The 14,314-nt window shown below is 56.6% G+C and overlaps 1 protein-coding gene across 1 annotated transcript; it reads left to right on the top strand.

The window, feature by feature from the left end:
• The first annotated feature begins 10,139 nt into the window (after window positions 1-10,139).
• TUBB2A (tubulin beta 2A class IIa) lies at window positions 10,140-14,223 on the top strand. Its single transcript, XM_047797575.1, has 4 exons — window positions 10,140-10,298; window positions 11,773-11,881; window positions 12,187-12,297; window positions 12,974-14,223. Exons 1-4 carry the CDS (start codon window positions 10,242-10,244, stop codon window positions 14,032-14,034), a joined length of 1,338 nt encoding a protein of 445 aa, XP_047653531.1. The 5' UTR covers window positions 10,140-10,241; the 3' UTR covers window positions 14,035-14,223.
• Window positions 14,224-14,314: the final 91 nt, after the last annotated feature.

The following is a 14,314-nucleotide window of genomic DNA, read 5'->3' as shown; positions in this document are numbered from 1 at the left end:
ATTTTAAATTCTGAGCACACTGGTCGTGATCACGATGCCCGCTCCCCAGAACCAGGCCCGGGGGCTCCCGGTGACGCAGTGTCCCCCCTACCGTCCCAGAGCCACCAGCACAGGGGCAGGAAGGGCCAGACATGTCTCTGCAGCTGCACAGAGGACCAGGGCAGCTCATGGGAGTCACCTGGACAGGCAGGCTGCCTGGAAGCTGACGCAGTCGGAGCAGCGGTACAGTTCCCAGCTGAGAACCACCGAACCAGTTCCGAAGCCAGCGCCTCCCTAGATGACAAAGGACTCAGATTTTGTGTTTCGTGGGGGTCCGGGGTGAGATGGGAGATGCTGAGCCAGGGGAGAGGACACCTGGGGACTGTGAACACTGCAGGAGTTGCAAAGTGCCAGTATCTGAAAAGTATGGAGAAGCAGTCACCAGGCTATGGGGCCAAGGCGGGGCCCCAGGCCACCTGGCAGCATCACCAGGTGGGGAGGAGTGTACTAACACGCGTCTCGGGCCCTGACACGTCAGCCCTGCCCCTGTTCCCGAGACGCTGTCCTTCCCAAACCCTCTTCTGCACGCCCTGCCGGTGACATCCCTCTGGAAGGAGGACCCGTCAGCGACTGGAGGGGGGCAGCTCCGGTGCTGGGGTCCCCTGCAGACCCCAGGCTGGAACCAGCTTCCCCGCTCAGTCCCCTCACCCTCCCACTTCTGGGGATCCTCCCCCCAACAAACTTCCACTCAAATCCTTGTTCAGGCCCAGAAATAAACCCACCTGCTTCCAGACCACTAAACTTCAACAAAGGAGACAAGACCACACACGGGGAAAGCCAGGCTCTTCAGCAGGTGGTGCTGGGAAAGCTGGACAGCTGCATGCAAGTCAATGAAATCAGAACACACCTCACACCATGCCCCAAAATAAACTCAAAATGGCTTAAAGACAAATATAAGACAGGACACCATAAAACTCCTGGCAGAGAACACAGGCAAAACGTTCTCTGACATAAACTGCAGCAGTTTTCTTAGGGCAGTCTCCCAAGGCAAAGGAAATAGAAGCAAAAATAAACAAATGGGACCTAATCAAACTGACAAGCTTTTGCGCAGCAAAGAAAACCATAAACAGAATGAAAAGACAATCCATGGACTGAGAGAAAATATTTGCAAACAACACGACCAACAAGGGCTTAATTTCCAAAATAGACAAACAGCTCATAAAACTCAATAGCAAAACACCCCAAGCAACCCAATCAAAAAATGGGCAGAAGACCTAGACATTTTTCCAAAGAAAAGATGGCAGACATATGAAAAGATACTTAGCATCACTAGAGAAATAGGAATCAAAACTACAATGAGGTACCCCCTCCACCAGTCAGAATGGCCATCACCCAAAAGTCTACGAATAACAAATGCTGGCGAGGATGTGGAGAAAAGGGAACCCTCTTCCACTGTTGGTGGGAGTGTGAGCTGGTACAACCACCATGGGGAGAACAGCAAGGAGGTTCCTTAAAAACTAAATATAGAATTACTCCATGATCCAGCAATCCCACTCCTGGGCATATACCCAGAAAAGATAAAAACTCTGAAAAGACAGAGGCACCCCAGTGTTCATAGCAGCATCACTCACAAAAGCCAAGGCATGGAAGCAACCGAAATGTCCCCTGGCAGAAGAATGGATAAAGATGACGTGGCACATAGATACAATGGAATAGTCCTCAGCCATTCAGAAGAACAGAATTCTGCCATTTGCAGCAACAGGCATAGACCTAGAGATTATCACACTAGGTGAAGAAAGTCAGAGAAAGACAAGTATTATATAATATCACGTATACATGGAATCTAAAAAACAATACAATGAATTTACTTGCAAAACAGGAACAGACTCACAGACACAGAAAACAAACTCATGGTTACCAAAGGGGAAAGGGGGAGCCGGAGGGATAAACCAGGAGTTTGGGATCAACACATACCCATCACTGAATATAAAAGAGGTACGGAAGGACCTCCTGTCCAGCACAGGGACCCTGTGCAAGGTCTTGGAATAAGGGCAAGAATCCAAAAAAAAATCACATGTCACCGAAACATTTTGCTGTACGCCTGAAACTAACACAATGCTGTAAGTCACCTATACCTCAAGAAAATAAAGAATTTAAAAGAGCATACTACAATTCAAAAGTTAATAAAATCCTTCTTGTCTCAGGCCCTGCGGGACTGACCTCAGAGCAGAGGGGAGGCAGGGCGGGGTGTTCCGGCGCAGTGTATCACCACGGCCACGCAGCCCCCGAGGCGGGACCCGCGCCATCCTCTCACAGCATCCGGCAGCGCGTGGTCGGTGCTGCGCTGGGCCCTCCACGCCGTCAGGTGGTCGGCAGCATCCAGTTTCTCACAGGCCTGGTCTGAGGATCCTGCTCCCTTGCCAGCTGTTGGCCAGAGGCTGCCCCCTCCAGGTGGCTGCCTCTTCATGGGCCCCACGGCCTCCAACACGGCCAACGCACCTTCAAGGCCACCAGGAGAGCGCCTCCCCTGCTCTGAAACGCTGCCCTCGGCCACCAGCTGGAGAACATTCTCCCCTTAAGAGGCTCACGTGATCAGGGAAGCCTCGCCGGGAGACCCCCTAATTTAAGGTCCCCTGATTTGGGACCTTAATTAACACCTGCAGAATCCCTTCTCAGCAGCGCCTCCATTAGTGTTTCAACAACTGGGAAAAGGTGTGGGCTCCCGGGCAGGTGAGCCTTGGGGCTTAGAATCCCGCTCACCTCGAGCGGACAGTTTGGGGAATGGAATGAATGTGGGCTCCAGAACTTCTGGTTCCGACATCTGGACCTGTGCTCATGGAGGGATTTTTCTACTTACTAGTTGTATGGCTTTGGGGCAAGTTTTCTTTTTTTTGCATTTTAGGGCAAGTATTTTAATCACTGTGCCTGAGCTTCTTTCTCCGAAAATGGTGATAACAGTACCTACTTCAGACGGTCACAGTGAAAATGAGATGCAATAGTATCTGCAGGGCCCTCCTCCCATGACCGCGCAGCTGGGGGGGCTCTCGCCAGTCGCCCCCTCGAAGGAAGCTGCTCCAGGACAGGCGATGTGTGGCTCCTCCTCAGGAGCTCAGCGTGGGGGACTGAGCTAGACTCGTTCTGGAACATCTTTCAATGTTGGAATATTTGGTTTTCAGGTCCCTTTGCCCCCAGAAGTTTATGTCCCCATGTGACCATTCTCGGAAGAGTTAATATACTTGCTCATCAGAATAAGGCCATAGCTGAGTGGCGTTATCTGCTCGGTACAGATTTCATGAGGGGGTGGAGCCCCGCTGCTCAAACCCGGGGAAGAGTGAGTGGCAGGAGGTGGGGAAAGAATGAGAGAGGAAGCTTAGCCACCCTTGCAGCTTCGCTAAGGACCGGCTCCATCTCAGCAGTTTGCATGTGCAACCGCGGGCAGTTAGGAGGGCAGTGTCTGTCTCAGGCTGGACCCGGAACAGCCGCAGGGCAGGGAGAGGTCCCATCTGGACTCACCTCTGCCACGAGCTTCCTGGCCCCTTGTCCTGCTTTTCCGCCACATCCTTTCAGCCCTGCAGTAACATGCGGTCAGCCTTGGCCGCTCACCTGTGGACCAGCTCCTGACCTGCACGGCCCCGGGAGCTCAGCCTGTGGCCTCCCCGCCGTGCCCCCCTCCGCCGTGCCCCCCACCTCGGCCTCATTCACCGGCGGCCATCCCGGCATCTCTAATGGGAACCAAATACCTCATGAATTACAAACTATCCAACCTTAAAAGTCTTCTGCGAATCAGCACAGAGTACAAGCCTTCCACGAGGTAACGAGAGCTTGACTCTGAGACACGCAGCGCACAGAAACGTCGGGTTTCGCTTCTCCGTCCTCCGGTAATTCACCCAAACTCCCCCCTCGTCCATCACACACAGCAACCAAGCTGTCCTCCGCCCGGCGCCCCCTGCCGGCCAGTGCGGGGAAATGACTGGTCCAAGACCCCTGGTTTTCCAGAGTGCGCGCAGGTGCCCTCCTGCTCAGCCTTCGCAGCACGTAAAATCTCAGGTGATGCCTTTCCCACGCGCGCCTCCATCTTCTTTAGCCTCCTTCGTTCTTCTAGATATAAACAAATGTAAACGATTTCTTTATATCCAGACACTGTACTAATTGTGAGTGACGGATGAAGCCAGTTGAAGGGCTTTGTTTCCATGCTCGCGCTTTCGGAAGCATCACCCACATCACAACCAAAATTTCTAAATTTCGCCTTTGTAAAATTTTTACTTAATTATAATTTACACGTTATGACAGAAAGTTAGGTTGCCTCTAATTTTCTGGGCTATATTCCATAGATACTTAATTAAACGTTGATTAACTTATTATCACAGGCTTCCTTTCAGATTTGGTCATCACTCCACCCCCATCTCCGACATCTTCTTAGGGCCTGAAAACTAGCAAAGGCTGTGCTCCTATTGCCCAAAGATGAACTTGACTCTGCTGATGAGACTGAAAGAGTAGACCTAACAAATATTTCTTCTCATTGAGAAACACAAGAGGACACGGGCAGCAACTTACCCAAGCATCAGCCCATCGGTGTTCATCAAAACGTGCTATATGATCAAATAATAAATTTAACAAAACGAGTCCACCCCGTCTTTGAAATGATGCTATTGCTATTTTTTCGGGCATAGATAATAACTGATTATAAATAAGCAGTAGTATTTCTTCACAGAGATACTTCTCAGAAGTACTTCTGGGACTTAATTGGCAAAGGAGGGAACTGTGAACAGGAAGCAATCTGGAGTTTTCTCTGAAGCCCCTGGCTGCACAATTGAGGAGACTCCAGGACTGGATTTCTCCACATCTTAATTGCTCCAAGATGCAATACACGCTTTAAAATAACATACCTCAATATGATTTTATCTTTTTAAAAGGCACTTTGGAGTTCCCTGGTGGCCTGGCACTTAAGGACCTGGTGTTACCGCTGTAGCTCAGGTCACTGCTGTGGCTTGGATTTCCTCCCTGGCCTGGTAACTTTCATAGGTTACAGGTGCAGCCAAAAAAAAAAAAAAAAAGGGAGTTCCCATTGTGGCTCAGCAGTAATGAACCTGACTAGTATCCAAGAAGATGCAGATTCAACCCCTGGCCCCGCACAGAGGGTTAAAGATCTGGCATTGCCATGAGCTGTGGTATAGATCTCAGACGGGGCTCGGATCCCAAGTTGCTGTGGCTGTGGTGCAGGCCTGCAGCTGTTGCTCTGATTTGACCCCCTAGCCTTCCATATGCTGTGGGTGTGGCACCAAAAAAAAAAAAACTAAACTAAAAAGGCACTTCCTGGGAGTTCCCACTGTGGTGCCACGGGTTAAGAACCAACTGCAGTGGCTTGAGTCACTGCAGAGGCGAGGGTTCAATCCCCAGTGGGTTAAAGCACCGGGCAGAGGTCACAGCTGTGGCTCGGATTCAATCCTTGGCCCAGGAATTTCCAAATGCTGTGGGTGCGGCCGTGAAGAGAAAAAAGTCTCTTCCTACTTCAGGTGCTCCTATCCCAGCAGATTTTACAAGTTTGGTGGCAGCTGGTTGTTGCCCGAACTGCAAAGACTGTCGTAGGAAAATCTGTACAGACCACGCGGTGGGGGCAGGGAAGAGAGATGCTGCGGGCGAAAACACTGGCAGTTGGGACAGAGCCCCCGGAGAGCAGGGCTGGGTGACGGAGGTGACCAGGGAGCAGGGCCTCCTTGCTGTCCCCACTCCCCTGCACACCTGCAGCAGAAGGCAGAATTATTAGGACCCACCGGCTTTCTCACCTCGGGGAGGGGGACGCTGACGTCAGTTTCTCCACAATCCTGTTTGCCTCGAAAGTGAGACGGAGCAAAACCTTGATCCCTGGAGCTTCCAGAATGACCAGCAGCCTTTCTGCGCCTGGCTGGGCCCCGCGGACACCAGCGCAGCTGGCCTCACCCACATTCTCTGGCAACTCGGATTGTGGTGTGAAGAAAGCCTGTTTTTTAGAACCTAGATGGCAGGCGAGCCAGAGAGTTGGGTCATGGCGGGAGCAGGCTCGCAGGCTCCGCGCCTTCTGCAGGGGCTGGTCCAGGCTGTGCCCTGCCCTTGAGGGTGCTCGTGTCTGGAAACTTCCTGCACGGCGTGGGGACCCCCACTGACCTGCAGACCCTCCGGCTGTGGCGGGGGGAGAGCCTCCGAACAGGGCTGTGGACAACCCCTGGACTAGGGGCCGCAGCACGCGGTACTACGCGGGGCACTGCAGAGACGGCGACAGGGGCCTCGATATGAGGAGAGCGCCAAGGAAGGAAGCGAAGGAGGGAGGGAGCTCAGGAGAGCAAGAGCAACAGCGACGACGTCCGCAGCACTTACTGGGGCGAGGGGCTCTTCTGCGCCCTTTCCCAGGGATTCCTTCTGTCATCATTATTCCCACTTTAGTGACGGGCGAAGTGAGGCACAGAGAGGGTACGTAACTTGCTGTAGGGCACACAGCTCGTAAGCGGCGGAGTCAGGCTGTGCACCCCTCTATCCGTTCAGGGCCTGTGCTCTTACCCACTCCGGGAAAGGGGGTCGGGTGGGGCGAGGGGGGGTTCATGGGGGGAAATTCCCTCCAGTCCAGTGAACGGCCACGGCCCTGGGAAGCGGAGTTTGCTCAGAGAAGCTGGTATGGTCCCGATACTCTAGGTTTGGGGGGACACGGCAGCGGCTGGGAGAAGGTTAATACACTTGAGAACTTGTGAGATCACGTCTCATTTAGGTCGTGGCCTAAGAAGACCTCGTATTTTACATTCTTCACGTCAAAGGCAAGCATGATGGAAACACGCTAAAAAGGAACAAACATCTAAACAACCCGTGAAAGTGGAAAAAAGGAAGATAAACGCCAAATGCCAACAGCAGAAAAAACACCAGAGGAGAGTAGCCAGACACACTTGCGTCCTTTAGAATTTCATAAATTTTCTAATTTTGTTCTCGGAAAATATGTGTCCATGAAATGTGTTCCTACCACAATAAAACACATATGTGCATGTAAGGTGCATGTAACACACACACTCAGCACACGCTATTTTTCCGACTCCAAAAGACCCAGATCAACAATTCTAGTAAACATACGTCCTACTGGGACAAGAAACATTCCAGAAGGTGGCTGAAAAACAGTACTATACATTTACTTCAAATTATTACTGTCTACTGCAAAAATTGATATAGTTTGGTACAGCTGACATCTTCAAAGTAAATTAAATCGGGATTCTGACTTCATGTGCCAGGCAGTCTTTTGAAAAAGGAAGTGGCTCAGACGCTTGAAGCAAAATTTCTCCATCTTCACAGAGAGATGCTTTCATTAAAAACCTGAGCACATGGGCTCACCGTCAAGGGAGCAGGCGAGAGACGCAGGTGCCTGTCCCCCGGGCCTGCTCTGAGGGCACCGACATTCTTCACGTCGAAGGCAAGCATGATGGAAACACGTTAAAAAGGAACAAACATCTAAACAACCCGTGAAAGCGGAAAAAAGGAAGATAAACGCCAAATGCCAACAGCAGAAAAAACACGAGAGGAGAGTAGCCAGACACACTTGCGTCACTTCCGCGGGAAGGGAGATGTTCCAGAAGAACCGAGACAATTTTATTGCTAGGAATGCTCTGGGTTTCATGATGGGAGAACCGATGCTCTCAAAATTTCAGGCCCCCAGCAAAGAATGCTTCAACTAGATCAGAGACGTCACCCTGGAGATGCACTGACTCGGGGTGATCGGCCATCCTGGTCCCAGGCCACTCACTAGAGGGCTCTCCGCGAAGGTGGGAGGGGGAAGGGCAGGCAGAGGATGCCAGCCGAGCCCTTCAGGAAAAGGTGCAGGCCCAGCCCTTCTCCTGGCTCCTCACCTTCCTTCTCCAGTCGCAGTTTTGTCATCATCACCCCAAGGTGCCTTCGGGGTGGGGTGGCTCAAATGCTGTTGGTGACATCAGGCCCAAAGCAGGAAATGACACAGCAGGAGGACGTTGGCTCCCCCGCTCCCATCACCATGCCCAGCAGCCAGAAGAGCTGGTCCATTTCAGCCGCAAAGAAACACGGCGATAAAACCACTTTCTCCCCAGAACGCAAAGCCTACTCCAGGGAAGGGAGGCTGAGCGGCCCGCTTCCTCCTGCCGTCTGGGCTGTGTGACCGAGGGGCGGCGTGCGGAGGGCAGCTCACAGCCCTGGATGAGTCACCTTAGGCCGGGCAGGCATTATTCAAAACTCTCTGTGAGCGTCTCTGATTAAACAGGCACAGACACGGGGCGGGGGCGGGGAGCAGGCAGGCTGGCTGCTCACCGGGTGGCAGAGGAGGCACCTCGGGAGGGTCGTTTGCTGCCAGTGACCCCGCCGGGGCTGGGCCTGCTGGAATAAATGCTGTCACTAACTTAGTCACCAGACACCCGGCCCAGAGACATTGTCTCTTGCTCCGCGATGTCACAAAAACCCATTTCCATGTTTCAGAAACAGGTGCCAGAGGCTGAGAGGTTAGGGGATCAGGATTCAGCAGAGTAGGCACCCTGCACACACAGGGAGATGCCCACTGTTAGGGTCCCCATGTCCCCGAAACTGTCCCTTCCACATCTCACCTTCCGCTCCTCCTTGGCCTCAAATTCCCACCTAAATGAAACAATATAGACCAAGAAGCAGCAATTGCCAGAAAAACTTCTAGGAACCGTGTAATCAGAGACACTACCTGGAGCAGGGCCATTCCCTGGAGAGGTTCTGGAACGCTCCAGCTGGTCGTGAAGAGCCCAGGACGTGGGCCTTTGGGGGAGGCCAAGCTTAGGCACCGGGGGCGCAGCATCGGCAGGGTGGGCGGAATGCTGGGGGCCCAGTGGCAGGGGGTGGGGGGGAGCCTGGGAAACCATTCCCGCCTGGGAGGCGGCACCAGCGCCTGGCTCCAGAGTGAGCCAAGGCTGGTTTCCTGAAGCAGGAGTAATGCAGCCAGGACTCTGCCCACCATAACAGGGCAAATAGGCTTCATATTTATAATACAGCATCACCTTAGATTTTATGGAGGTATTGCTGCTCCTTAAACTTGACCCGCTTTCATATAGAGCTGCTCATTTCCGACTCACAAAGCTGGCTGCGGGGCACCTGTAATTACCACCACTTTATAGCTGGAGAAACTGGCCCCAGAGAGGAGAGGAGCAGTCCCAGGGCCCTGCACACCTGGCCCCCTGCTCAGGATGGGCGGGGACAGTAACTAAGGCTGGGTCTTGCCTCACCCTGACCAAGCCTTTCCAACTCACCTGGGCTTTCTCTTTGCAGAAGGAAGCGAGACATGGTCACTTACTAGCTTTGCAGCTGGTCATCTCTTTAGCCTCTTTTCCCAAAGCTGTGAGGCTGGGATGGTCATCACGTTTACGGAGGACGGAAGTGCGATAGTTAAAATTCTCCAGTAGCCACTGTAAATACTGCAGCATGTAAAATGCTATGCACTATTTTACGTGCTTTCAACTTCTTCGGCCTACGAAGTCCCACGCGGATTTTACATGAAGGACATTTCAACTCGGATTCCCACGTTTCAGGAGTTCAATGGCCACGTGTGCCGGGTGGCCTGGAGCTGGACTTCGAGCTCTAAAGGGAGCCCTGGGGCTTAGGTGACAGAACGTGCGGAGGGCGCACGCGCTCCGGCGGCCGCCTGGCTGGCACATCGTCTCTCCGCCACGCACGTTCGCGGAATTTTCCACGCCACGCACGTTCGCGGAATTTTCCACGTGTCGCGGCCTTCACAAGGACCCCACACCCAAAGCTGACATGAGACAGACCCAGCGCCCACTCGTCCTAGCCCCTGCCAAACCCAGCACCTTCCTTAGGGGGGCAGAGGCGAAAGAGCCCCACCCTCCCCTCCTCGCCTGGTCCCCTTCTCTGCGCCCTGCGCCCGCCCCTGGGCGTTACACCCAGACCAGAAAGAGCCCGAGGTCCAGGACTCAGGACCCTGCCGGGAGGCAAGGAACCGAGGAGCGCTGCAGACTCCAGAGAAAATTCTGGGCTGCGGCTCCGAGGGGCGCGCGCGCCGCCGCCCCGGGGCCCAGCGCGGCCCACCCCGGCCCGCACCTCGCGCCGCGCCCCGGCTCCCCCTCGCGGTGCCGCAGTCCCCGCCGCCCCGCCGCCCCCGCGCCCCGCCCGCTGACGTCACCGCGCGGGGGGCGGGGCCCCCTCTATAAAAAGCGCGGCCGGGGGGCGGCAGCAGGTCTCTGCGTCGGAGTTGCCGGTCTGCCCCCACGCAATTCAGGGCCCGCGCTTCCACCAGCTCCGCAGCCGGCATCATGCGCGAGATCGTGCACATCCAGGCGGGCCAGTGCGGCAACCAGATCGGCGCCAAGGTGGGCGCCGGGGACGGGTCCCGAGAGTGTACGCTGCGGGGGGGTGGTGTGAGCAGGGGACAGCGAAACCCGGTGTGCAGGGCCGGGATGGGGCGCGGGTCCACAGGCTGAGGACCACGGGAGGGTCAGGAGGGGGTGGCGGGTCCCCAGGGTGCGCGTCGGGGCCCGGGCGGGGCCGGCGGTTCCCGAGGGTGCGCGCAGGGGAGGGGGCGACGTGTCCCAAGGGCGAGGGCCCAGAGGAGCCCGGGTTCCCAGGGTGAGGACCGAGGAGGGGTCAGGAGAGGGTGGCGGACCCCCAGGGAGCATCCTGGGGCCCGAGAGGGGCTGGGGAGCGGGCGGCCGCTCGGATGGCGCGTTCTCGGCGCGCGCGCTCGCCGGGCGGGGCCCAGGAACCACACAACCTGCCCCGATGCGCTTGGCCACGCAGCTGTGTGTGCCTTTAATCAAGGCCCTTTGAAATTTCCTCTGACCCGGCCCTTCTGCGGGACGGGGTTGCTATTTCCCTGGTAGAATGCCCTCTGAGCGTTGGCTAGGGGCTGCTGTCACATTAATCCAGGGACCGTATGTGGAATTTAATTCGTGTATCTTGTCTATAGCTTGAATGAAAAAAATGCAATGTCATTGGGTGACAGATGTTGTGGAGAATTCTCCTGGGCCCCACAGGCGAGGTTAGATCTCTATGCCAGCAGCATCTAGACGGGATGACATATAACGTCTGAGTCTGATTCCGTCTGCGAGGCGGCAGGTGGCCGTCCGGAGCTGTGGCTGGCGCCCGCCGTGGGCGAGGCCCGGCGGCTTGGTGCATGGGGGTGGGCGGGCGCCTGCACAAGGACGTGGGCTCTCTCAGAGCCGCCATATTGCCCACCCCAGGCTCCCGCCCCTTCCCTGCTGCAAATTCATGATGCAGCCTGCACCCTCACCATCGACAGCTCGGGCCACTGCCCCCAGGGGGGGCCCCCAGCTCTGCCCGCCCCTCCCCGCCATCCTGCTGCTGCCGCTGCTGAGGGCAGTGCAGATGTCAGAGCTGAGCTGCGCTGCTGGGGGGCTGGGTCCCATCTGCGCCAGGAGACAGGGATGCCTGCAGGCAGCCACAGGGCGGGGTCCCAATGGTCCTGGGCCCTGCCAGGACCCGTCCATCCTCCACCAGGCTGACACGCAGCCCTGCCCGGGGGTGGCGGCCTCCCCAGCACCCACCCACGATTCCCCTGGAAGGGCGTCTGCTGTGCCCACCCCCCCTCCTTCGGGCCCCTCCCGGCTCCTCAGTCTGTCGCCACATTATGGCTCATGCCCTGCGGATTCCCAAGCCCTGAGCAGCAGCCGCTGGAGGAACGGGGCGGGCAGCTGGGAGTCTGTCTGGGACACCTCGACTGTCTGCCCACACGCCCCTGCGGCAAGGACGTGGGAGGACGCAAAGGGCCCGCCTCACCGGCACCTAGGATGCCAGGCCATCACGTGGTTCCCCTTTTCTCCCCAGTTTTGGGAGGTCATCAGCGACGAGCACGGCATCGACCCCACTGGCAGTTACCACGGCGACAGCGACTTGCAGCTGGAGAGGATCAACGTGTACTACAACGAAGCCGCTGGTGACTGCTGGGACCCGGGGGCCCCTCCGCCTGCTTTCTGTTCTGGGGGGACGCCACGGCCGTCCTGCCCGCCTCCACCTTGAGTGCCCGCTGCTCGGGAGCACACGTCTTAAGGCCCCCGCATGCTTGTCACGACCGAGCAAGGCCATCAGCCCCCTCGTAGAGCAGAAACCTCCTCGCAGCTCCCCCGGTGCCTCGGGCTGGCACCTTCTGGGGTGAATTCTGCCGCGAAAGGCGCACAGGGCAGGGCGTCGTCCGGGCTTCCTCGGCCAACCGCAGGTCTAAGTCCAGCTCTGTCCCCACAGGTAACAAGTATGTGCCCCGGGCCATCCTGGTGGATCTGGAGCCGGGCACCATGGACTCGGTCAGGTCTGGACCCTTCGGCCAGATCTTCAGGCCCGACAACTTTGTGTTCGGTACGTAGCCACGACCCCTGGGCGCTGGCTCCGCGGGTCTCCTTCCTCCCCAGCCCCGTGGGGCTCACAGCTCTCCCGGCTCAAGGCCGAGGCGGACACCGTGTGTCCACAGGGAGCCCTCGGCCCTGACCTCACGGCCCCGGGCCCGGAGCTGCCCCTCGTCCAGCCCCTCTCAGTGCAGCCCAAAGGCCGGGTCACCTGCAGGGGCTGCCTCGGCCCCGCCCCCAGAGCAGCCCGGGAGGGGCTTGGAAGGAAGAGCCAAGGAGAGCTTCCCAGAGCAGGTAGCTGGTCCTTCGAGAGAAGCAGTGAGAAGCAAGTGCTTCTAGAGGCCCAGGCCCGAGGCCCAGGTGACGGGCAGGCGCCGAGACCGCGGCTGAGAGCAGGTTCTGCCTGCCTGGTCACTGTCGCTGAGTTAACTATTTACAGAAGGTTATTAGTTTAACAAAACACAACTGTTTTAAAATTAACAATCTTAATAATCTCAAATGTACTAAACTCCCTTTTTGTTTTATTAGATCCTTAGTGTTTTTTGAGGATCATATATAGAAAATTTTCCTGTAGATAAAGAGAGGCTCTAAAAGCGAAGAATCTGTCATCTCTAAAACAGGTCCAGAGTTAAAATGAGAGAATTTGCAATTACCAACATTTCCCTGACATTCTCCTCTCCCCCTGGCAGGCCAGAGCGGTGCCGGCAACAACTGGGCCAAGGGCCACTACACGGAGGGCGCCGAGCTGGTGGACTCGGTCCTGGACGTGGTCAGGAAGGAGTCAGAGAGCTGTGACTGCCTGCAGGGCTTCCAGCTGACCCACTCGCTGGGGGGCGGCACGGGCTCCGGGATGGGCACCCTGCTCATCAGCAAGATCCGCGAGGAGTACCCCGACCGCATCATGAACACCTTCAGCGTCATGCCCTCGCCCAAGGTCTCGGACACGGTGGTCGAGCCCTACAACGCCACCCTCTCCGTGCACCAGCTGGTGGAGAACACGGACGAGACCTATTCCATTGACAACGAGGCCCTGTACGACATCTGCTTCCGCACCCTGAAGCTGACCACGCCCACCTACGGGGACCTCAACCACCTGGTGTCGGCCACCATGAGCGGCGTCACCACGTGCCTGCGCTTCCCGGGCCAGCTCAACGCCGACCTGCGCAAGCTGGCCGTGAACATGGTGCCCTTCCCGCGCCTGCACTTCTTCATGCCCGGCTTCGCGCCGCTGACCAGCCGCGGCAGCCAGCAGTACCGCGCGCTGACGGTGCCCGAGCTCACGCAGCAGATGTTCGACTCCAAGAACATGATGGCCGCCTGCGACCCGCGCCACGGCCGCTACCTGACGGTGGCCGCCATCTTCCGCGGCCGCATGTCCATGAAGGAGGTGGACGAGCAGATGCTCAACGTGCAGAACAAGAACAGCAGCTACTTCGTGGAGTGGATCCCCAACAACGTCAAGACGGCCGTGTGCGACATCCCGCCGCGCGGCCTCAAGATGTCGGCCACCTTCATCGGCAACAGCACGGCCATCCAGGAGCTGTTCAAGCGCATCTCGGAGCAGTTCACGGCCATGTTCCGGCGCAAGGCCTTCCTGCACTGGTACACGGGCGAGGGCATGGACGAGATGGAGTTCACCGAGGCCGAGAGCAACATGAACGACCTGGTGTCCGAGTACCAGCAGTACCAGGACGCCACGGCCGACGAGCAGGGCGAGTTCGAGGAGGAGGAGGGCGAGGACGAGGCCTGAGACCGTCCCGAGCGAGGGGCGCACCCTTGGCGACCCCGCGCCGTCCTCCGTCGCGCATGGTCCTCCTCTCCGTACACGATGGTGCTCAGTTTTGCCTCCGTCAGTTCACACTGTTGTGATCGCGTGGACGCTCCGGGAGTTACAGTGTTGTCTGAGATACCTATCCTAATAAAACGCATGTGTCCGAAACCTGGGGTCTCTTTACCTTTATTTCAAGTAATTTTTATTCTTTCACTAAGTGCTTCTTAAATGTTTCTGGCTGTAGTGTTTTTTTTGTTTT

This window comes from Phacochoerus africanus, chromosome 9, assembly GCF_016906955.1.
Source record: "Phacochoerus africanus isolate WHEZ1 chromosome 9, ROS_Pafr_v1, whole genome shotgun sequence".
NCBI classification, from domain to species: Eukaryota; Metazoa; Chordata; class Mammalia; order Artiodactyla; family Suidae; genus Phacochoerus; species Phacochoerus africanus.
The sequence above is the reverse complement of the archived record's forward strand: the minus strand, read 5'-3'. Positions and strand labels throughout refer to the sequence as shown.

Bases quoted from the DNA above. Each gene is read 5' to 3' on its own strand.
- TUBB2A (XM_047797575.1), top strand. From the start codon at position 10,242: ATGCGCGAGATCGTGCACATCCAGGCGGGCCAGTGCGGCAACCAGATC. The intron at 10,299-11,772 runs GTGGGCGCCGGG...TTTTCTCCCCAG, and splicing joins GCAACCAGATCGGCGCCAAG to TTTTGGGAGGTCATCAGCGA. The intron at 12,298-12,973 runs GTACGTAGCCAC...TCCCCCTGGCAG, and splicing joins GCCCGACAACTTTGTGTTCG to GCCAGAGCGGTGCCGGCAAC.